The sequence below is a fragment of the Podarcis raffonei genome, chromosome Z (genome assembly GCF_027172205.1).
Source record: "Podarcis raffonei isolate rPodRaf1 chromosome Z, rPodRaf1.pri, whole genome shotgun sequence".
Classification (NCBI taxonomy): domain Eukaryota; kingdom Metazoa; phylum Chordata; class Lepidosauria; order Squamata; family Lacertidae; genus Podarcis; species Podarcis raffonei.
The window spans coordinates 45,885,262-45,910,181 of NC_070621.1; the positions used below are offsets into that span (position 1 = coordinate 45,885,262).

Consider the following 24,920-nt stretch of genomic DNA (forward strand, 5'->3'; position numbering starts at 1 on the left):
TTTAAAAAGGCTCCTTCGCGGGTCGGGGGGCGCAAATGGTGCCCGCCGAGTCACCAAGTTCACAGGCTTCAGCGCCTGTGATTTCTGAGGGTCCCCGCGTCGCCGCAGCGGCAAGACCCGGATCCTGCGGAGCCGATTCCCTCCGGAGCTCGGAGGGAATCCGCCATTAGCCGATGGCGCTAACCCGGAAGTCCTCCTTCAGATGTCTTCTAAAAGTCAGATAGTTGTTTATCTTTTTGACATCTGATAATAGGGCGTTCCACAGGGCAGGTGTGACTACCGAAAAGCCCTCTGCCTGGTTCCCTGTAACCTCACTTCTTGCAGGGAGGGAACTGCCAGAAGGCCCTCAGAGCTGAACCTCAGTGTCCGGGTTGAACGATGGGGATGGAGATGCTCCTTCAGGTATACTGTGCCAAGGCCATTTAGGACTTTAAAGGTCAGCACCAACACTTTGAATTGTGCTTGGAAACATACTGGGAGCCAATGTAGGTCTTTTAGGACCGGTGTTGTATGGTGACCTAAAGCTCCAATGTTATGGGAAAGAGGGGAAGTGTTCTCCATTTTCTGTAACACATTAACATGAAAATAACCTGATCGATCAGGTGTCCCATCTAGTTCAGTATCCTGTTCTCACAGTGGCCATCGGCAATGTCTAGGCAACACGATGACCATGTACAAACACAATAAACAATATTTATAGAATTCCTTCAAACCATAACAAGTACAAAATGAAATCTTTAGTCTCAAAATCTTTAAATGAAGCGAGGTACCAGACTTTGTACGATGTAAGATAAGCTGTGAAGCTTTGTGTATTCAGCAAACATGATGTCCAACAGTGAACAGTGATTCCGGATATTGACTACTGTTTCGCAGAATTCTTCGTCAGCGTGGTGGGAGGATATAGAATTGCTTCATAAACCCATCTTATGGTTTGTAAATGAAAATATCAAATGCTGTGGAACATTCCACAGCATTTGATATTTTCATTTATGTACATTCATTCGAAATAAGATGACATTGCCTAGACATTGCCGACGCTCTCTTTGCAACACAAGGGTTTGTTTGGTTACCCACAGTGGCCAATCAGATGTGAGAAACCCGCAAGCAGGACCGAGTGCAACAGCGCTCTCCCTACTTGTTATTCTCAGCAATTGGTATTAAGAACATGAGCACAGCTGGATCAGACCGATGGCCCATCTGATCCAACATCCTGTTCTCCCAGTGGCCAGTCAGGTGCCTGAATGGAAAGACTGCAAGCAGGACCAGAAAGCACTCTCTCTTCCTGGGTTCCTGGAGCAGAAATGAGGAACATGTGCTACAGGAATTTATGCTGTGAGGAATGGCAGGAGCTATGTTTCTGTTGGGGTGACGCTTTACTGCAGGGCTGGGGAGCCTGCACCCCTCCAGATTTTGTTCCGACTCAACGTCCCATGAGTCTCAGCCAGCATGGTCACTAGGGTGATGGGAGTTGGGAGTGCAACATCTGGTGGATTGGTGGTTCTTTATCCCGGCAAATTGAGCATGCTTATGTGCGAGTTTTAGCAAGGCCCATCCTTAAATACATTCGAAGCTAAAAGTCTCAATGTAAGGTTGGTGAGGCACAAGTTCAAACCTTCACTCTGACATGGCTGACTTCCCCCTGATCGCCTCCCTCCCCTATGGCATTGCGTGGTTAAAATGCAGTGTGGCGGTACAGGTTGGAGGGACCGTGCAACTTCTGAAATTCAAGCTCTCCCCAAGTTCTGAATTGTATGTTGTTTTATATGTTACTCTGATGTTGTTCACCACTTAGGTAATTTCGTTTCGTTAGGGTTCCTTGGTGGAAAGGCAGAATAGGTATGCAACAGTTAAATAAAGGCAATGGTGTGTATTTTTAAAGACATCCACTGGGGTGGTCGTAAACCTCTCTCTCTCTTTCTTTCTCTCTCTCTCTCTCTCACACACACAAAAACCCCATGAGAGAATCATTAAACTTATTAAGTGGTATTCAAATTTAATAAACACACAGTATATGTATGCTGTCTTGGGTTCCTTGGTGGAAATGTAGAACATAAATGCAACAATTAAATAAAGGGATACAGTGTATTTTAAAAGCATTCATTGTGATGATGCCATTAGGCAGAGATCAAACTGCCATCCTTTTTGCAAGGAAATATATTTGTGCTTTTGATGCACATGCCTAAGCCCGTTAAAAACAAGTCACTACGTTCGCGGGAAAAGGTGCAGAAACTCTTAAAAGTTGATTCGGTGAGTTCGGAGGCGAAACCACACCAATTTGCGCCGCAGCGGCAAGAGAAAGGCGGTCGCTTATTGCTCTGCAATCAGAAGATCCCAAGCTCCTCTAGATAGGGCTGGGTATGTTCCCTGTCTGAAATGCTAGCTAGCCCACGGCCCGTCGGTGTGCCGGTGAGTTGGGCGCAACGGTGACTCGCCCGTCATGTTCTGTTTGGGGTGCGCCCGAGAGGCCTAGCCAACCTCCAAGCCAACTTCCCTTTACTGCGGCAGGCCGAGGACGAGCAACAGGCCGGCGCTCGCTAGCCTCGCTCTCCCTTCTCCTACCATCCCGGACATCGGGCAAATATACTACACCTCCCAAGCTGCTCTCGGGACCCAATGGGTGGAGAGAAGCCGAAGGTTCCGCCCCTGGGGCGGCTGCGAAAACAGAGCGGGGCGGAGGGGTGGGAGGAGAAATAGAAGAAGTGGAGCCTCCAGGCGAAAGCCAGAAAGTAGCCCGTGGCGGGGCAGGGAAGCAGGAAGGGCCGCTGGGCTGGTGGTTTGGGTCTCCGCGGGCATCGGCGAGGCAGTGTGCCACGTGCGCTTGGGAGAGGCGGGCGCGCGGGGAGCGCTCTGCGCTTGGAGAAGTCGTGAGCGCAGCGCTGCGCCTCGGTTTTTCGGTCTCCCGCCGCTCTCGGGCCTCGGGGGCGGGGAGGACTGTTGCTGCCTCCGCCTCCGCTGCAGGGGAAGAGGAGTTTGCATCCAGCAGTCTGGGTTTCCCGCCGCAGCTTCCCCTTTCCTGGCAGCCGGCCTGCCTGCCTTGGCTATTGTTCCCCTGCAGCCTCCTTTTTTTTATTATTATCACCAAAGCGCGGCATGCTGCCCAGATCTTGCCTCCGGCCAGCCTGACAGAGCCGAGGAGTGTTGGCGAAGCTAGGGACTCGCCCCCATATCTGGGGCTGCTCTCTAGGAGGAAGAGAGGGAGAGCCCCGCCGTGGGCTGTTGCTGCGGTTGGTGCCACGACTGGAAGAGGAGCGATGCGGCTGAGCGGCAGAGCGGCGCGCCGGTGACCGCGGGGCTGGGGGGACGGCGAGCGGGGGCTGGGGGCGCCTCTCCGCTCGCCGCAGCGTCCCCACTGACCCCGAGGCTTGGGGACCCGTGCAGAGGGGCTAAGTGCTTGTGCCAGTCGGCTCTAAGAAACCAGGACTACCCCACTACCACCCCACTGCCCCCCTCTCTCCAAGGCGCTGCGGCAGTCCAGCTATGCTTCGCAGGCAGATCAATCGCTTCGTAAGTACCTCTGTGCCACCCTAATTATGGAGGTGGGTGTACGAGATGGATGCTCAGTTCTTCCCCTCCCCGCTGTGTGCCCGAATGCTTGCACGCCTGCAGATGCTTGCGGAATGATGGGGGGTGGGGGTGGCCGGTCTTTTGCTCCCCTTTAGTTCCCCAAGTGCACCCAAGCGAAGTCATCCGTTCTCACGACTATCCCAAGGCCTAAAGCATCAACTCTCTCCCCCCCGCCGCACCTTCAATCTAACCACCGTGTTGTTTTCGCAATCTGCCGCCGCCGCCACACTGCTCCTTCCCGAGTGTTATTTATAAAGCTCAGCAAGTTGGCTGAGACTCACAGGTAAAGGAACCGTCTCCCCAGGGTACCCGTTGCACAAAGGGTGGGTGGAAAGATGGCGTTTGATTGGCCGCTTTGATCACTTTTCATCCTTTTGTTCTTTCTAAGTAGGGGAAGCACATGCAGAGGATTTGCAGATTGGCTTTGAATCCCTAGGGCTTCCCCTTTTATTTTTTTTAAAGGATGCGGGGGGGGGGGGATTTTGTGGGTTGGGAACACGTTTCTCCTTTCCTCTTGGCAATAGGACTCAAGAAGGCATGGGAAGAAGGGGTCAGCCAAGGAATGGGGAGCAGATTCAGGACAAGCTGGAGGATGAACTAATTCCCTGCCCCAAGATTCATTTAGTTAGTTTTTACATTTATATTCCACCTTCCCTTCAAGGTGCTTCTCCCCACAACAGCCCTGTGGGGTAGGGCAGACTGAGAGTGAGTGACTGACTCCAAGGTCACCCAGTAAGCTTCATGGCTGAGTGGAGATTTGAACCCTGATCTCCTGGGCTCTGGCCAAGGACTCTAACCACTGCACTGGTGATGACCACTGCCTAGGGTTGAGGCCCACACTTCACAGCTGAAATATATTTATTGTGGCGTTTGTATATCCCACCTTCCCTCTGAGGATTTCCACATCCCCATTTTAGCCTCAGATCAGCCCTGTGAAGCAGGCCAGGCTGAGAGGCTTCAAAACAGCCCAAGGCTACCCATTGGGCCACATGGCTGAGAATGGATTTGAACCTGCGTCCTTGACGCAACGCTGTGACCACACTGGGTTGGGAGAATAGCTCAACCCAGGAGACAACTCAGTTGGTTAGAGCATGGTGCTGATAACGCCAAGGTCCCTGTATGGGACGGCTGCATATTCCTGCATTTCAGGGGGTTGGACTAGATGATCCTCAGGATCTCTTCCAACTCTAAAACTCTGTATGATTCCATGAGACTGTGTATCCACACACTACACGGTGGAATACAAATTTGAATGAACCCCTGCATTAAGGGGGTGGGGGGAGAGAAAAGCAGTGCTCTGCAAATAGAAGATTAGCTCATCAGGGTGAAAGGTTGCAGTGCAGCTCATGATTCTAGGTTTCTATCAGCAGGGAGTTTTAATGGCATCCCGAAATGCGATTTTTTGCCACGTGCTGTTTGAAGGGCTTCAGCCTGTTTCTGCTGCTTAAGAACTGAAAACAAGAAGAGCCCTTGCTGGATCAGGTCCTCTTCTCACAGTGGTTTGCCACATGCCCCCAGGATGGCTGCAAGCAGGATTGTGTGTGCAACAGCATGCTCCTCACTGGTGAATCTCAGCTACTAGGATTCAGAGGCAAAACTGCCTCCGGCACTGGAGCTGTGCAGAGCCAACTTGCCTTAAGAACATAATAAGAACGCTGCTGGATCAGGCCCATGGCCCAGCTAATGCAGCAGCCTGCTCTCCACAGCTGACAGCAAGATGCTTCTCGGAAACTCCCACAAGCAGGACCTGAGCACTAGAGCAGTGCACATTCCTGCAGTTTTCAGCAACTGATACTCAGAAGTGTTGCTGCCTGGCCACTGATAACCTAATCACCCATGAATTTTCCTAATTGTCTTCTAAAGCAGTCCCAAGTGTGTGGCCACCTCTGCCTTCTGCGAGAGAGAGCTCTGTATTTTAGCTATACGCTGCATAAAGAAGAACTTTCTTTTCTTGTCCTGAATCTTGATGCGTTCAGCATACAACTGACCAGGCTTCTCAGATGGTAATGGGCAAGTTTTTGGAGGAGGAGGAGATGTCTGTTGCTGACTGTTAATATGAATGGTTATCTGCAACCTGCATGCTGGGAGGCAATAAACCCTGGGGTACCTTATCCTGGGATAGGGAGTGTTGGACTGGGTGGGCCTATTGAGTCTGAGCTGATAGGCAGGGGTGGTGATAGGGCAGCCTTGGCCAACCTGGTGCCCCCCCATGCGCTTTGGACTACACCTTCCTTCAGCCGCAGAGACCATGGCTTTGTGGCTTGGGGCTGATAGGAGTTATACAGAGGGTATCTGGTTGGTGAAGCCTGATCTAAAAAGTCTGTCTAGTCCAGAGCCTAAAGTCATCTGTCTGCACCCATCCAGCCCACTCTTCTGTGCTCAGCGAGGTGCCTCAGGTTGCTTAGAGGTGGGGCACTGGCCCTCTCTTGCTTTTTCCTGGTACATACAGATAGATTGCTTCTGTATCTGGTGGTTTTATTTAACTGTAATTGCTGACAGTGGTGCATTTTGTCTGCAGCTTGTGTCCTTAATAGGCTGTCCCCTATTGGAAACAGTACATTGGACTTGTCAAACACTTCTGATCCTGCGGGGCCCTTACTGTTCAGCCTCTGATCCATCTTGAGAAATAACACATTTCAGATATGCATGGATCGGTGGTGGTGGTATTCTGCATCAAGGTCTCTCACTGCAACCTGTTTCCAAATGTGTATTTGGGTAAGCCGTCTACCAACTAATTTGAGAAAAGGATTTCTTTTTTTCCTCCTTTGGTAGAAAAGAGTTGGCTAAGAAAGGTGATTTTACAAGGTCAAATTGGAAGTGTCCTGGACGTTTTTAGAGCTTACCTTGTACCACTTTTAAAACAGGGAATTGTTTCTTGGAAGCGGTCCTTTGGTGCAAGTTTTCCTGACCACCTGCTGGGATGCTGCATTGCTGTTGCAACCCTCTGGGCTATCAGAGACTGAAGTCTTGTGCATTGCAAATCCTTGTGTAATACTTGTTTCCCTGCAGTGGAAATGGCTTAAGTGTATAGTATTGTTCTCGTGCCTTAGCTTAGTGCTCCCGGAGAACATGCTTTGCATGCAGGAGATCCCAGATTTAATCCCAAGGACTTGCAGATCGAGCTTTCCTGTTTGTGACAGGGGAGGAATCACATGGGAGTGACTGAGCTGTGGGCATGAGCAACCCTAGTTTATCGTAACTCGAGAATGTGAATAAAGGCAAACTGCTCTACCTTGTTCTTGGTAGGTGTGTGTATAATGGATGCCTATGGGAAACTCATGAGCAGGGAATACAGAGTGATTGCAACCCCTACTGCTTGACTCCAGCATTTAATTCTTAGAGGTATATTGCCTCTTACCATGTAGCTTCAGTTGTGTATTGTAAGTGCTCTCAGTTGACTATCCTTTATGAATTTGCAACCTTCTTTCTTTACACCTAGCTATAAGAAACTTCAAGACGTAAGTCCCAGTTTATACTGCTGCTGCTTCTTTCTTTCTTTTTAAAACAAGTTTTCTTTTTGAAAAAAGACAAATATTTATATTAAAACAAAAATCTGTAGATTCCCGAAAGTTCAGAAACTTTAATGTTGGTGGTTGTTTTTGTGTGTTTTTTAAAAAAATGCTTGTAAACTTTTTGCACCGTTTCCTTTCAAATTTTGTTTTCAATCTCTCAATTTTATGGTTTCGCTCAGCCAGCTGTTATATTTTCCGTGTTTCATTTGCCTTGTCTTTAATTGTAGGCATTTTGGAGTGTCATCATTTTCCCATTTTTCCCCGCCGAAAGTTTTGCTTTTTTTTTTTTTTTTTTGAGGCAGCCAGTACATCTGATGATAAAGAAAAATGTGGGTTTCTTGCACAACAATTTAGAAGAGCTTTTTCAGGAAAAAAAGAGTAGAGTTCATAGTATGTCATAATTTGTTCTGTGAATTTGTGTTTACAGTTCTTTTGCAAGGCAGCAACCTGCCAGTTTACTTACTTTGTATGGCTTTCTTTTTTAAAAAGAAACTCTGGACTCCTCTCAAAACAAAGAGAGAACCAGTGTTGTGTAGCGGTTAGAGTGTTGGACCTGGAAGACCAGAGTTCAAGTCCTCACACATCCATGAAGCTCCCTGGGGCACCTGGGGCCAATCGCTGCCTCTCAGCCTAACCCACTTCACAGGGTAGCTGTGAGAATGACAAGGGGATGCTACCTCGAGCTCCTTGCATCAAAAGGTGGGATAAAAATGCAATGCAATAAATAAATGGCACTATTTGGTCAGCAGGAAGCCGCATCTCCAGCAGTTAATAGTTATCTGCATTCTGCAGTCCATTCCATCACTTAGATACTTGGATCCTGACTGGGAGCCTCAGGGCAGCCAAGAACCGCCATGAAATGCCAACAAGACAAAAGTAGCTGTTTGATTTCCAGGCTGCCAAATCGTGAGCAGCAGCGATACTGCATCAGCAGCCAAGTCCAAATCTAATCGCAGAGCATCCTTTTAGAAAGTACTGTTTTGGCCTGATGTCGTAATGTTCAAAAGGAAGAAGGCCAGTTGAGGCTTCGGGGGCAAGGGAACCCATATCCTGGGTGCCACAGTTAAGAGGGCCTCACCCCATAGTCACATGCTCCTAACAGCTTAAATGGCAAAAGACATGTGGCTTCTTGGCCTCAGTGGCTGCGTAGCTATAAGCCAGGAACATAGGAAGCTCTGTTAAAATGAATCAGACCATTGGTCCATCTAGCTCAGCATTCTCTGCACTGACTGGTAGCAGCTCTCCAGGGTTCCACAGGTGGGACATTCTGAGACATACTTTGAGATGCTGGAGGTTGAACCTGCATGTGAAGCAGATGCTCTTCTGCTGAGTAATTGCCCTTCCTCAAGTAATCTAAACGTACCGTTCTCTCAGCCCAGTTCTTCCAGGTTTATGCATTTGGGTAAACAAACCACGAAGGAGGTAGCTTAGCACCACCTCCCGCCTTGCAGATGTTGGGTTTGAGCTCATCCAGCCCAATGCAGCATTCCCAGTGCTCAGGGACGATAGGAGTTCTAGTCTACCAACATCCCCAAGTCGGGGAAGGCTGGTTTAGCATGATGGGATTGTAGTCTGTTTCCACCCCGAACAAAACAAGATTCATAAGCCAACACCAAGCTGGCTGGTGATCTTGGCTTATCAGGGAGAAACGAACCATGGTTCTGAGTTCAGATGTAATGCAAAGACACCCTCTTCCTATTTTGATTCCAGCTGTGCAAAGGGAGAACTGATGTGAGAGTGATTGGGCTGTGTGCTTGGCCCCCGACCCCAATTATCATTTAGGGATTTTGAAGGTGAAACAACGGGACCATAATTTGGCTCCCCGGAAAAAAATCTGGAACAGTTGGGAGCATACACCCATTGCTTCGCATGCCACCGTGGTCCTCAGAATGTTCTCAAGAAGGACGTTTGGCCCTTGAGGCTGCAGCTTCTGTGTTCAAATAGCTCAGATTGCTTAAAAGCCAGCACATGGAACAAAGTGCATTTTGCAAGTAGGGATTATTATTTTTGGAGGCTGATGCCTTAACCTCTCTCCTACTTCTCTGCCTCTCCCCCCCCCCCCCGCCTTCTTTTCTTCAGATCGTTCTCAATTCCTCACTCTCTGCCAGTTCTTTCCTACTCCCTTCTGTTGTGTAAATACACAGCAGATGGAAGCTTCCTGGAAAACCATAACTGGCCTCAAACCGACTCCACGATCTGCTTTGCCCTGAGAAGTACATAACTGGGGGTGGGGGCCTTTCTTAAAGCAACAGAAGGTTTGAGAGCTTATCTACATATGTCTGATATAGAGGAACATAGGAAGCTGCCTAATGCCGAGTTCAGACCAATTGTTCCATCTACCACACTACTGTCTGCACTGACTGGCAGCGGCTCTCCAGGGTTTAAGGGAGCCGTCAACGTGGGGTTCCTCAGCATTCAGTTTTATCCGCTAACATCTATGTGAAACTGCTGAGTGGGATCATCCAGAGTTTTGGAGTACGTTGTCAGCAATATACTGATGGCACAGAGCTCTCCTTTTTTACATCTTCAGGGTGAGGCAGTGGACGTGCTGGACCGTTATCTTGCCTTGTTAATGGACCGAATGGCTGGGAGGTTGCCTGCTCTTGATGGGGTTACACTTCCTCTGAAGGAGCAGGTCTGTAGCTTGGGGGTACTCCTGGATCCTTTGCTGTCACTTGAGGCTCAGGTGGACTCTGTGGCATGGAATTCCTTCTGTCAACTTTGGCTGGTGGCCCAACTGTGCCCTTGTCTGGACTGGAATCGCCTAACTTCTTTTGTTTATGCTCTGGTAACCTGTAGGCTAGATTACTGCAATTTGTTATACATGGGGCTGCCTCTGAAGACAGTTTGGAAACTTCAGCTAGTGCAGAATTCAGCAGCCAAATTGCTCACTGGGTCTGCATAGATATGACAAGGCCTCCCACCCGTAATATTTTCAGAAACAAAATGGAGAGGGAACCCTGAAAAATTAAAGCTACAGCTTCAGGTTTTCTCACAATTTTTATTACCTGAGCTTTTACACGCAAAGAGCTTTCAACATGCCTAAAACCCTCTGTAAATTATGGGTTGCAAAAAGGGATCTTGAAAGATCTTGCCCAGATACTTGAGATTGCACTGATGATTTTTCTTCTTCTCCCTCCTCAAACCTTTGGAATCCATAATAGCTAGCAGCTTGAGGAGTTTGGGGAGGAGTGCGGAATGTCCTGCCTGTGAGGTCAGAGTCAGGCACAGCTGTTTCTGCACCTGGAGTTTGCACGCCTCACTGCAGGGTTAATGTGTAAGTTTGCCCTTTTGCACATTGCTCTGGAAGCACCAAACACAATCCTTTGCCCCCTCTGCTCTGCCTTGACCATCATGGCTGATGGTCAGAGAATGATGGGCTTTGGAGTGTGTCAGCATCTGGAGGACCTCGGGTGGCGAGAAAGCTGCAGAGCAGGCTGCTTATAGCACAGTTGCAATACTGTGGGTGGGCGGGCTCTGTTCCTCTGCTTTTTGCTCACATGGTTTTGACTTAGCAAATTCCTGCAACTACCTTGGTATTTATAGAAATTCATGAAAGGCCTGAGTGGATCCAGATTGTTTTCCTGGAGCCTCTCCTTTGCAGCATGCAGAGAGTCCTGATCCTCCTATGCCTTTGCTATCTTGGTGCTTCAGAGATGCAGAAGAACTGAGTGGTGAAATCTTCCTGGTCCATACTTACTTCACTCTGTGGACAAGAAAGGAGCCCCCTGACTTAAGTGTTCTCACTTCCAGAATTCTATTTATTTAAGCTCCCATTGCTAGTGGAAAAGTTGCCTGTTAGCAGTGTGCTGGCTTTCCAGGTGCAGGGTAGTGTGTGTGTGTGTGTGTGTGTGTGTGTGTGTGTGTGTCCAGGGAGCATTCAGACACATTCCCTAATCTTGTGTATTCTGAAGTGCCCCCTGAATGTGTCAGTGTATTCTTAATCTTTCGGAACCATTGCATAGAAATACTTTGCCCACCCAGTGAGAGCAGGGACAGTGTGGCCTGGTGGTTAGAGTGCTGCACTAGCACCCAGTGAAGCTTATTGAATGATGTTGGGCCAACCATTGCCTCTCAGCTTAACATACCTCACAAGGTTGTTGTGAGGCTTAAATGAGAAGTGGGGAGCACGGGGGGCATAGAAATGCAGTAAAATAAATCAAGACCAAAAAAAAAAAAATCACGGCAGGGTGAAGTAAATTGGGAGGAGTGAGGAAATAGAGGGAAGATGGATTCTCTTTTGGTTTTTGTTTATTTTAATGTGGAAAATCCCTATCTGAAAAGTTAGGGGATATTGAACAGTAAAATTTGATGCTGAGAGTTGTGTTGCCAGTGAAATTTCAGCTTTCAATTAGGTTTCAGATATGCACATGCACATTTATTTATACCCCACCCTCCCTGGCCAAAACCAGGCTCAGAGCGACTTTTTTCAGAAGAGACCTATAGTGAGTGCAGTGGTCAAGAAGGAGGGAAGTGAGGGGCAGATGGGGCTCGTCATCAACCTGCGAAAGTAACCCAACTAGGAGAGGGAGAACTCTGACCCTAAACTTTGGAGTTGACTTCCGCAAGATGCAGTAAGGGTCGTGAACCTGGATGGCTTCACAGGAGGATTAGACAGATGGGTGGGACTGTAAGTGGCTGCTATCCACAACGGCTGGGCCGCTCTTCCTTGGTCAGAGGCAGTGTGCTTATGATGAACCCCAGTTGCTGGGGAGCGCAGGTGGGGACAATTGCTCTTGTGCTGGGGTCCTGCTCGTGGGCTTCTTCTCATTGATATCTAGTTGGCCATAACAGGATGCTGGGCTAGGTGTGCCATTGGCTTGATCCAGTGGGGCTCTGCTTGCTTCTTAACTCTGATCAAAGCAGTGGCCTGAATTCTCTGCAGCCCAAAAGCTGAGAGGAAGGCTTGAGCTTGTCACACTGGCCGGAGTTGTGGGAGGTGGGAACAGTCACTGTGGTGAGTGAAATCCAGTGCTCAAAACTCCCATTGTCCTAGGAGCGTTTTTGCAACAGGGAATTTCATTAGCACGAGCAGTTTCTGAGCTCTGGGAGCAGTACTGCGCCTAATATTTCAGATTAAAACTGCTGCTGGGGCAAAAGGAGGACCTTTTTCTGCTTCCCCGCTTCCAGGCACTCTCAGAGGACTGGAGAAGGGACCCTCATAAGAATATTAGGGGGCAGGCAGGGGAGGTATAGCTTTGTTTTTTGCAGTCTTCAGGTGAGGACTAGACCATGTGAAAAATGAATATAAGATTTTAGCTGCAGTTCATTCATTTTCAGCTTTGTATTCTTGTTATAGAAGAAGTGTGCCTAGACATTCTGCTGTTACACCCGTAACCTAGGTTAAGGTGCCATTTAGCTCCTAGCTTTCATATCTCACTTTCTAACACTGGTGAAATCATAGCCTGGTGCCAGGTAAAGACTTTTTCTTCCCAGGCCTCTTGCCTTGCCCCACCTTGGCTTAGAGGTGAGCTATTTGTTTGGTTTACCTTTATAATGGTGGCCTGCCTAATTTGGCACTCCCCCACCTGACAAATGAACTGAGGCATGGTTAATCCTTTGCAATCCACAGCATTCCAGATTTTGTGATGTGGTTCTCCAAGCAAAATAGTTGCTCATAAATACATGTATTAGTGCAAAGATGTATATTAAGCAAAATTGCATGCGGGAATTCACATAGCATTGGTGCACGGAAACGCATATGAATTTCCATGCTGGTGCTTTTAGAAAAGTACACCGTTTGCTGCAAAAAGTGAGCGAATGTAAGCTTGGGAAAATGAGAAACCAAAATGGGCAGGATTTCAAGTGGACTTAGTGGGAGTTGGTTCTTAGTAGACTTTCACAGGATTGCATTGCGAAAGCTTTTACATTGATTGTTACGTTTCGGAAAGAACCTCAACTTCCAGAACTGAGGGCTGGAATATACACGTTATAAATTAAATCAGCAGTGCCTTAAGCTGGTCCATATGCAGTCAATGTGTGAATCCCATTTGTCTCGGTGCTTAATGAATGCCGTTTTGGTCTTTGACAGCTGTTGAACAGAATCTCACTTCTGACCTAGAGGAGCTATCTAGCTGATCTCATTTGGAGAGCACTTTCTTAATGCGCAGAGATTAGTCAAACCCCTGGATCTGATCCTGGCATAATATCAGGAGTCTGGTTGCATTAGGGGGGATTAGATTGCCATGTAGCTCTGCTGGAAGCCTGAATGTGAGCAGTTCCCTTCTGTCTCCTGGGACAAGAACCGCTTAGTGCGTCCAGGGCTACGTTGTCTAATAGCTTGGAAAGAATGAGCGCCTCGGGTGGCGCCTGGTAGCACAAATGAGATCCCCCCCCCCGGCCTAACGGAGCCCTACGCTGTGTTGCCTCTCTGCAGTGATATTGCCTATTTGCCTCCCCCCGCCCCGCCGCCACCTTAGCTTCTCTTTGAAGCTAACCTTGAATATCAACGCTGAATGAATACAACCGGCCGGAGGCTGTGTTGCCGCAGAGTCGGCATGAATCCATTTAGCGTCAGCCGGGGCTGTGCGAGAGTGAAAATTGGATCCACAATGCATTTCGCTCCCTTGCTTGGAAAGAGGTGCAAGCTATTAACTTCCCACCTTTTTCTAATGTGAAAGACTGGTGGATGCTGCTGCCAGGTGGATGCTGTGGTCTCCATCCTGCAGTGCCATTATAATGGGGTGGCTCACTTTTGGGTGGTTGTTGCTGGTTTGTTCTGGTGTGCCATTTCTGCATTTGGAGCATTTGCGGTCACGCTGCTGCGAAGAAGGGGCAGTGTTTGCTAAACAAGTTGCACAAGCCAGTCCAGGTTTCATGGGCTGTGGAGCCATTGACCCCTAGTGCAGGTCAAGTCCATCCAAAGTCCTAGGCTTGAGTACAGTTAGGGCCGAGAGACATGTGACGTTACCCATTCTTTAAACACAGGATGCTTAAAATCCCCCCCTTTTTCGCCCATGAAGTGGAAGCCGCCACAAGGCTCTAAGCTGAGATGCATATCCTCCTGTTCTGGATGGAGGCCTTGCACCATTTCTTGCCAGGGGCTATCCATAAAGGGGATGGGAAGCACATTTCAAAGTGCAGCTGCTCCTGCAGCTGCCTCCTCTTCAAAATGAAAGTTTCCAATTTAAGCACTTTTTTTAAAAAAATAAAGTTTACGATAACATGCAGCTTGGCTATACATAATGTGGGTTTTCTTGAAAGTTTTGGGTAGGGATTTCTTTTTCTTCCAAATGCCCTAAACTGACCGGGATCTGAACCATCATTTTGGAGACACTTTTGAATATCTTCCCTGAGAGGTCCAACAAATCAGCTCCTAAATAGGTGGCAAAAAGCTGAAATGTGTAGTATCTTATAGACCTACTGTAGTGGTGAGCTCTAGTCACCTTTTTGCTTCTGAGGTTGAGATTACGTATTTTTAAAAATACGTTGTACTTCATGATTGGCCGACTATAATAAATATTCAGTTGATTGATAGCTAACCATAGGAAAGTTTAACCACAATTAGGATTCAGGTGTCACATTGAAACTATGGTTAAACGAAAACAGAAGTGTTACAAGAAGAGAGAGGGAATGGCTGAACCTGTGAAGGTCTGGAGGAGCTAGACTAATCTATAGTTTAGCATTACTTTTCATTGCAGCCAGTAACCAACTACCTGATTGGTTTTTGTACTGTATGTCTTTTTGGAGAGGAAATTCCGAAAACTAAGCCTGCAAAAATGTTGTCCTCTTAACACTTTTCTTTCTCTTTTAGATGGCCACATAGATATCTCTCTTCTATCTCTATGCCCTGAAATGTGGGTGGTGGTGGTAGTGGGAAACACCAGCTGTTGTAAAGCGTGACTTGTGAGTTGATCCTTTATCACCATAGTAGAGTAATTACCGCAAGCCTTCCCTTACATCCTTCTTTTCTATAACCCTATTTTTATCTGCCCACCCCTCAGAAGATTGTGGGAGCTTGCGCATGAACACAGCTAGCATAGCACCCAGGGTCTTCAGTAACTAATTTTGTTGAGTGCTACCCAAGAGTTTAATACGTACTTTAAAGAACGGGTGAACAGCTGGGATTCACACTTAAAATCTTCACAGACTAGCATGTTAAAGGGCATTTGCTGCTAGCAAATGTTAATGCTTAACTGTAGCAAATGCAGCTTGAGCCTGAAAATTGGAAAGAGAATCAGTGGCATTTTACCAGTTCGCTGAAACTGAATCTTATCTTAAAAGTAATCAAACAGGAAAGAAGAGATGCTCAGTTTAGATTGGCATATGGGACATTTGTAGCAATGTAAACATTCCCCAAAGTTGCCCAGACCTTAGGGTACAATCCTCTTTTCGCAACCACAAAGATAATTCATACTTTCGCAAAAAATCTGTATGTTTTTAAAACAGATAATTAACTATAATAGAGGGACGCGGGTGGTGCTGTGGGTTAAACCACAGAGCCTAGGACTTGCCGATCAGAAGGTCAGCGGTTTGCATCCCCGCGACGGGGTGGGCTCCCATTGCTTGGTCCCTGCTCCTGCCAACCTAGCAGTTCGAAAGCACCTCAAAGTGCAAGTAGATAAATAGGTACCTCTCTGGCGGGAAGGTAAACGGCGTTTCTGTGGCTTAGTCATGCCGGCCACATGACCCGGAAGCTGTACGCCGGCTCCCTTGGCCAATAAAGCGAGATGAGCGCTGCAACCCCAGAGTCAGCCACGACTGGACCTAATGGTCAGGGGTCCCTTTACCTTTAACTATAATAGGCAGGAGGTTATCGTTGGAAAAAACATGAATAGGGATCATGATGTGGGCAGCATAGCTAATTTTTCATGTGCGCCTGAATATCTGTGAGGACTAGAAGCATGAACACACTTGGCATTTTCAGGGTGGGAATAACAAGTTCCCTTGATTGTACTGAAAGTTATAACAGTATTACTATCTAGATCAGAGCTTTCCAAACCTTTCCTGTTGGTGACACACTTTTTAGACATGCATCATTTGACGACATAGTAATTCAGTTTTACTAGCAAAACGGAGGTTAAAATAACCCCTTTCCAGCCCTGGGAGGAGCACAGGGAGCATTCGCACAACACACCTACACACTGCAGCTGACACACTAATGTGTTGCCACACACTGTTTGGGAAACTCTGGTCTAGGTGACTCTCGGGGTCCCTTCCAACTCTACAGTTCTGTGATTTTATGATAGGTATGATCCTGAACATCTGAGAACTGAGCCACATCAAACTCAGTGATGCTAACTTATTAATGTGGGAAATGCCCTTTGGTTTGCAGCAAATTTATTTATATAATAGAACCTATGCACCACTTAATGGTAAAAACTGCAAAGCGGCTTACAAAATATAAAATCGTAAAATCAATAAGAATTCACGACCGTACTTCAAAGCATACACAAGTTAAAATATTAAAACAGATTAAAATTACTTCAACTTTCTAAGCATCTGGTTAGGCTTGACTAAAGAAAAAATAAATTATTTTTAGCAGGAACTGAGGAGAGTACAGTGAAAGCTTCATCTCAATAGCCAGGGATTTCCAAAGTTATAGGCTCTGCCACACTGATCGATTCTTACAAATGTGGAATGGGTATTATCTGGCATCTGCAATACTGCCAATTCTGCCAATCAAAGGGGTCAAGTGAGCACATGTGGGGGAAGGTGATCTCGTAGGTAAATAGGCCCCAAGTTTTTAAGGGGTTTATATACTAATAGCATCTGCTTGAACCTGGCAAATTCTTTATCTCTCCCACTTCAGGATTTTAAGCTAGCAGATATGGGCAGTTCTGCTTTAGGGTGTGTTGCCTATAAAGTGGGAACAATGAAACCGGTTTTTTTCCTGGGTCAAACAGTGGAAACTGTCGTTTGCCTTGAAATGTACCTAAATGTATTGTGAAACCTGTTGGGAAAGCTATTTAACTATTTGCACAGGGAACAGTTGGCTCAACAGAATGACCACTGCTTTGATCCTCTTTCTTCAGAACAATTGGTTGTCCGGGTAAATTATGAGATTTCTCAAAAAATATTCCATTAGCTGCTTTTGACTTGAAGTACTGGAATTGTACTCCGGGGCACTGCAGTGTGTTTCAGTGAACTTGACGTATGCTATTTCTTGTAATGCATAAAATAACCTGGCAAACTAGGTTGGTAACACTGGCCTCTTGCTCATTTCAGATGAGTTCAGGCCATAGACAAGATCTGAACCGGAATGACTTTGCCCAGAGTAAGTCTGGTTAGGAAGGAGAGAGCCATGAAAGCAGCCTCTGCCAAGCTGGTGCCCTCCAGATGTTTTGAACTGCAACTTGTATCAGCCTTAAGCGGAGGTTGGATGGCCATCCGCCATCTTTGATTTAGCTGAGACTCCTGCATTACAGGGGGTGGACTGGATGACCATGGGGGACCCTTTCAGCTCTACAGCTCTATGATTCAAAGGAAACTTTGGTCCAAATCTATGCTTGGCTCCAGAGGTCACTACTTGACCTTTTGTGAGTCACTTTTTTCTCAGCCAACCTACCTCACAAGGTTGTTGAAAGCACAAAATGGGACCCACAGATAGCAGGCTGAAAGTGAGGTGTGTGATCAAATTGAGGTTTACATATTTGATCTTAGAGGGATGGAGCTGACTTTTATCGAGTGAGACCCTGGGAGGAAGGTTTACATTCTGCCTTAAGTGTGGTGGTGTGTTTTTATGAACATGTTAAGCCAATGGAGTTTTGGAAGGCTATATTTTGCACTTATTTCAGCAGCAAGCGATAAAGGCTCATTGGAGTTTACTCTGGCCCCAAAGGAAGGGCTTGGCGACATGCTCATCGGTTCCTGTAGCTTGGTGGCTTTGCTAAAAAAAGAAGCAACACAGACTGAAACCTGCAAAGAGACACCCTTGAGGACCCCACCAAAATCTTAATGGCTTTTGCTCTCTGCACTCTTGAGAGATGCCCACTTGGAAAAAGTGCTCCTATTTCTGTCCCATCTTTATTTCCACTGGCCTTTTGTGAAAACATGTCACGTGGTTTTGTTTTGTTTTTGATTTCCTTATTTTTGCCAGATAGAGAGGCGCTGAAAAGAGTTTTCCTTCCTCTGTCCTACCAGTAAGACCAAGAGACAGGAGATCAGAATGTTTTTTTTAAAAAGATATTTATTGAAATTTTCCACTTTAATACAAAAAAAATCAAAAAACAAAAAAAGTTAAAAACACATAAAGTTTACAATCCTTATTTTTCTATAACATATTTCCCTGACTTCCCCACACCTCCCCTTCTTATATTCCAATTCAAATTGTTAGTTCAACAAGTTCTTATCCCCAATTTTTAACCTTTTTCTGTTTAGTTCATTTTAAAAAAGCCAATTTTACCTTATAAACATCAATATTTATACATCAATTCTCATTCTTAAAACTTTTTTCTAAAGTCGACCCAAATTCCCTTCCACGACTTCCCCAATTTTCATACAAATAGCAAAACAAAATAAAAGCAAAAACAGATTATAATTATGCACCCCTTGGATCCCCAAACTCCACCCCCCCTTTCCCGGTATCAATCCCCAACAAATGTCCATCAGTCTTGATCTACTATCAGCCTGGAGATCTCACGTCCGAGGCTCTTAATTCTCTCTCAATTCCTCTCTGCCGGTTTTTTTTGATAGTCCTTAATATTAAACACCAGATCTCGGAGAAGCTCTAGCCAAATGGGATCCATATTTCTTCCAGCCAGACCTCCATACTTAAAAGTGGAGCCCGAATCTTGTTTCTTACTCCTTTCAAGTCCAAATGTCCCCAAAGCTCCAACTTCCACCTTAATCAGATTTGTAATCCTTGGATCTTCAGATCTCCACATAAGGAGATCTCTCCATTCTTCAATCTCCAATTCAAACCAGATTTTCAACATCAAGTTCTTATTTTCCTTTGTAGCCATCATGTCAGGCCTCTGGCTCTCCTTTGTCATCTGCAGCATTACAGCTCCTCCTTCCTTTTCCTCAGGAACAACATATATCTCTTTCTCCACACTCTCAAAGTTCTCAAGTTTCTCTTCTTGTCCAACTGCATAAACTTCCTGAGTCAAGTCCTTATCAAATTCAATGAATTTATTTACTGTTAAGTCCAGAGTTGCAACATTTGTAGCCAAAACATCAATTTGGCCTTGTAACTTTCCCAAGAGAACAAAAACTCTGTCCAATTTAACTTGTATTTTCCCTCCTTCAGCCATTCTTGTAATGTCCCAAAACCCCCTCTAGAGGGATTTTGGTTACTTAATATTCCTTCCAGTTCAAATCCAAAAGTCAAGTTAGTTTGTATCAGTTCTTCCTTATTTTCAACAAATTATAACCAAATTGTAACAAATATAACCAGCAGAGACAACAGAAACAAAGTTCTCTTTTTCAGCTTTGACAGCTAATTTGACAGCTGTCAAACTCTTCAATACCTCTTCAACAGGCTCTCTCGCGGATCACTCCTGGGTCCGGGGGGGTGGCACTTCAGCTCCCAAAATTAGCTCTTATCCTCCAGTAAAATTACTTATACTGCCAAATTGTGAAATTAATGTCTTTTATCCAATAAACAAGAAAAAGTTCTCTCGACCTTAATTAGCTGATCCTTGCTTAAGATTATTTACAAGACGGGGAGAGGGACTTCCTGTTTGCCCCTTCCCTGATCGTGCCTAATTCAAAAAAATTTTTTCTTTGTAAATCCAATTTCCGTACTACTCACGGGTTGTTGCTTTTAAAGTCCAATTGTTCACAAGAAGAAGTCAGCGCTCTCCGACCATGGCATGCGGCTTCACTCTGCAGGAGAAGCAGTCGACTCTCAGCACTGCGCCGCTCACCCCGTCCCCCGTTCCAAAGCCTTTAAAAAGGCTCCTTCGTGGGTTGGGGGGCGCAAATGGTGCCCGCCGAGTCACCAAGTTCACAGGCTTCACCGCCTGTGATTTCTGAGGGTTCCCGCGTCGCCGCCGCGGCTGGACCCAACTCCTGCGGAGCCGATTCCCTCCGGAGCTCGGAGGGAATCCGCCATTAGCCGATGGCGCTAACCCGGAAGAGATCAGAATGTTTCCTATTTCTCCCTGTCATCAACCCAGCCGTTACGATTTCATCTTTCAACACACTTCCATTGACGTAAAATATCTTCTTTCCATCAGCATAAAAATATCTTTCTGCATCACTACTACTATATTGTCCTTGTGAAAGCTCTTTTGTCAGCAGCTTCAAGCTTCTGGTCCTCATGACGTCAGACTTTTTTTTTTTTTTAGATGCAGAGGAGGGGCTTCCTCTTGGGAAGGACCTTGCTCTCCATCCATGGCTCTGACTCCTCATCCTTGGGGAAGAGGTCATGGGTTCATAGGATATATCTGACCAGGAGCAGAATGTGCCCCCTGAACTAGCCTTTGATGTCTCTGTCACTTCAGATGTTCCATCACCAGTGCATCCCACAACGCCAACATCTCACTAGCCTGAAAAAGTTGGGCTTTTCTCATGCTATACCCTACACCTGAGTAGTGCATGAATCAGGACTTGCTTTTTCTTTGTGCTATCAGGCTGACTCACATGTTCAACTGAACACAGTGCAAGCTGTCTCCACACAGGAACAAGCGTTGTGTGAGAGTGTGCCCTTGTTGATTTGTTTAGATCAGCTGTGGTACCTACAGATTAGGCATTGAACTTTACAAGTGGAGAACTGTAGAAGGGTACAGCTTAACTATGTATACCTCTGAATCAGTAGGCTCTTATTTGGAATGTGTGTATCGCAAAAAGACTTCTTTGGGCTTCGAGTTCAGTGTCTGGTGCATCTTTTAGGGGCTTGTGTTTGTTGGTGTGTGCATGTGCCGGTGTTTAGTCACATTGGCGCCAGTGGCTAGGGAGGCAAACTACCGTATTTTTCGCACTATAGGACGCACTTTTCCCCCTCCAAAAATGAAGGGGAAATGTGTGTGCGTCCTATGGTGCGAATGCAGGCTTTCGCTGAAGCCTGGAGAGCAAGAGGGGTCGGTGTGCACCGACCCCTCTCGCTCTCCAGGCTTCAGGAGAGCCCCACCGCCAGCCCCACAAGCTCGGGGGACAGCGGGGAGGTGGAACGCCGCCATCCCGCTGTCCCCCGACTTGGTTATAAGGCTGGCGGGGGGGAGAAGCCTGCTCCTCCCCGTCGCCAGCCCCGCAAACTCGGGAGACAGCGGGAGAGGCGCAGCGCGCCCTTCCCGCTGTCCCCCGACTTGGCTAGAAGGCTGGCGGGGGGGATAAGCCTGCTCCTCCCCGTCGCCAGCCCCGCAAACTCGGGGGACAGCGGGAGAGGCGCAGCGCGCCCTTCCCGCTGTCCCCCGACTTGGCTAGAAGGCTGGCGGGGGGGAGAAGCCTGCTCCTCCCCGTCGCCAGCCCCGCAAACTCGGGAGACAGCGGGAGAGGCGCAGCGCGCCCTTCCCGCTGTCCCCCGACTTGGCTAGAAGGCTGGCGGGGGGAGAAGCCTGCTCCTCCCCGTCGCCAGCCCCACAAACTCGGGAGACAGCGGGAGAGGCGCAGTGCACCCTTCCCCCTGTCCCCCGACTTGGCTAGAAGGCTGGCGGGGGGGGGGGAGAAGCCTGCTCCTCCCCGTCGCCAGCCCCGCAAACTCGGGGGACAGCGGGAGAGGTGCAGCGCGCCATCCCGCTGTCTCCCGACATGGTTTGGAGGCTGGCAGAGGGCTTCCTCCTCCCCCAGCCCCGCAAGCTCCCAGAGCGATGCCAAAGCTGCGCGCAGCTTCGGCATGGCTGTGGGTCCCGTTCTGGGGGAGGGGGAAGCTCGGGCTTCCCCCGCCCCAGCCCCGTGCCTGGCGGGGAGGGGGGGGTATAATTTTTTCCCCTTTATTTCCCCCCCCCCCAAATCTAGGTGCGTCCTATGGTCCGGTGCGTCCTATAGTGCGAAAAATACGGTAAATCTTAAGTGCTTAACCTCCTGCTTGTACTACCACAAGAAACTCAAACCACTTGCCACCAATTAAATAAAGCAATTTAAAAGCAAAGCTATTCTTTGCTGCTGGAGTTGTGTTGTGAGTGAAATTTCAGCTTTCAATTGGGTTCGAGATTTTTCATGCTTGGGTTCTGGGGAAAAAGCCCAGGCTCTGGCAGATTGATCGGACAAGACCAATAGTGAGTCCAGCGGTCAAGAGGGCAGTTTCTGCACATGAGGGGCAGATGGGGCCCATCCAGAAGAAGGGAATCTCCAATCCAAACTCTCTGGTCCCTTGCAGGTTATCTTTGGGAGAGGAAAAAGCCAAAAGTAAACCCTTCACAAATTCAGAGTCGAGTCCCTAAGGTGGTTGGATGGCACCTTGTACGCCTCCTTCAGGCAACTCCTGCAGCCAAGCTAGCGCTAAACATATTGCTCTATTTTACTTTGGACCACATCAGTGAGCCGAGAGGCAACCTGGACAACCCAGGACCTCCATGCACACTGCCCAGGCTTGAGCCCCAGGGAGGTCATTTACTTTGACTTCACCCCTTGAGTGAATGTCTTTTGAGACAGATGGATGCCAACAGCAACAACTCTTGAAAGAGCATTTCCAGTGCAATCTTCTGCATGCTTACTCAGAAGTAAATTCTCGCTTTGTCCCAGTGGGACCTCACAATTAAATTGCATTTTGAATTTTAAAACATGCTTTTCGTAAGTGGGCAACCCCAATCAGCAGAAGCACTAGGGCCAGCTTGTGTACTTGGCAACCTACTAAGTTCATGCTTTTTAGAGCATTTTTAATGCTCACATTCCAGTTCCACCCTAAACTGGATCTTTAACAAGCCTCAAGCCGGTTTCTCTTTTGTCAACCTTCCCTCAAGTCGGCTCATGAGGTTGGAATTTGAAAAAGAGAAGTCAAATAAAATAGAATGGCAGTCACCAAATGTCTCCACATTCATTAAACCAGTGGCCTTTCTTGGGTTTTGTATAATTATGTTGGAGCGTTTTCCTTATCTTTCTGCTGGGGAAACATTTGCTTTTCAGGGTGTGAAGGCAGCAAGCAGAAGGAGAAAAGCGACATAGGAAGCTGCTTTCTACTGGGTTAGACCATTGCCTGTTCTAGTACAGTCATACCTGGGGTTAAAGACTCTTCAGGTTGAGCATTTTCAGGTTGCATCCCGTGGCGACCCAGAAGTAGCGGAACGGGTTACTTCCGGATTTCGCTGCATTCACAGATGCTCAAAATGACGTCATGCGCAGAAGCGGCGAATCGCGACCCGTGCATATGCATATGCAGGTTGCGTTCTGCTCAGGTTGCAAAGTTTTCCCAGACTGTCTTGTGCCAGTTCAAAGGTGTTTTGGTTCATGCATTGTGCCCTCTCCACTCTCCTCATGTGCTGCTACTTCACATGGTCTCATCCTGCACTGGCCTGCAGTGCCCCCCAACAAATAAGAGCGACTTCTCCTGATCAAAGCTGAAAAGATTGAAAGTGAAAGATCAAAATAAGAATTTTTGAAGCTCAATTACATTTTTTGGCTTTGTGTGATTTAAGTTTGGCATCTTGTGTAGACCCTTACCTGGCAGTTAAGTTCTGTTGAACTGACTGGGGGTTACGTCTGAGCCGATGTGCATAGAATTGAACTGCCAAAAACTCCAAGAGCAGTGATGTCACAATCTACTCCAGTTTCTCCTGAAATTGCAATGAAACCACTCGTTATCTGAGCAAGCTATGCAAGTTTACTTGGGGATAAGTCCCAGTTGTTTCAATGTGGCTTACTCCCAGGTAAGTGTGAGTTGGATTGCAGCCTGTATTTTGGTCTTAACAATGCATTTCAAATATAGCTGTATTTCCTGGCTATAAACTCTTTCAATTACGGTAAAATGCAGCAGCACATTTACATTTTTAAAAAACATAGCAAAGGTCCGGAATTTCTCCACTTTCCGCTTTGAGGACTTACGAGGAGGACTTAAGTTTGTATAGCCAAGGTGCGAACAAATTCATAATCAAACTGCTTAGAGGATTGTTTCATAGGAGCCAAAAGGGGCAGGTCTTTCTTGTTTTGTTTCAAAATGTTATGTTACAAGCCATTAGCACATTTTAAAACTTTTTTTAAAATGCATTTAAAATTAAACCCAAAAACATTTCCTTCCTTACCAAAACCAGTTATTATTTATCAGCAGAACTGAGTGATTAAAAACATTGCCCCAGTTTTGTCTAAATAAATAAAAAACAGCTGTAAATGTTGCTCATTTCCTTTTTCTTTATTGTATCTTGATGTTTGCTATTGCTGCTGATTTGCTAATTGTTTTACACTGATGGTTTTTGCTGATAAGTTCTGTGCTGGCTGGTGGTTAATTTATTGTTAGTTCTTTATAGCCATTGTTTTTAACAATGTGCGTGTTTGGTTTTGGTTTAAACTGATTGTAGGTTGCCCAGAGATTGCTCTGTATAAATACAATTTGTCCACTACTGCTGTGGTCTAAACCACTGAGCCTCTTGGACTTGCTGATTGGGGGTTCGAATCCCCACGACGGGGTGATCTCCTGTTGCTCTGTCCCAGCTCCTACCAACCTACCAGTTCGAAAGCATGCCAGTGCAAGTAGATAAATAGGTACCACTGTGGCAGGAAGGTAAACGGCGTTTCCATGCCCTCCATGCCTTCGTATGCCAGTAGCGGTTACTCATGCTGGCCACATGCCCCAGAAAACTGTCTGTGGACAAAAGCTGGCTCCCTTGGCCTGAAATTGAGATGAGCGGCGCAACCCCATAGTCGCCTTTGACTGGACTTAACCATCCAGTGGTCCTTTACTTTTACCTTTTAGACCTTCCTTGCACTCAGTCAGCCTCCACTGAGGTCCGATTCTACTGCCTGTTTGCATTCTGTCCTCATTGCATCTGGCTGACCACTGTGAGAACAGGATGCTGGACTGAATGGGACCCC

At 47.0% G+C, this 24,920-nt stretch overlaps 1 protein-coding gene across 2 annotated transcripts in view; it reads left to right on the forward strand.

The window, feature by feature from the left end:
• The first annotated feature begins 3,396 nt into the window (after positions 1-3,396).
• The window catches only part of ATP11C (ATPase phospholipid transporting 11C), a 102,573-nt gene continuing 81,049 nt past the window's right edge, over positions 3,397-24,920 (forward strand). The window contains exons 1-2 of one of the 2 annotated variants that reach the window (XM_053374914.1): positions 3,397-3,504; positions 4,935-5,567. In XM_053374914.1, coding sequence (XP_053230889.1) covers positions 5,565-5,567 — 3 coding nt within the window. In that variant the 5' untranslated portion in view covers positions 3,397-3,504; positions 4,935-5,564. The remainder of the gene's footprint in view (positions 3,505-4,934; positions 5,568-24,920) is intronic. The other variant, XM_053374909.1, reaches the window with a different exon arrangement.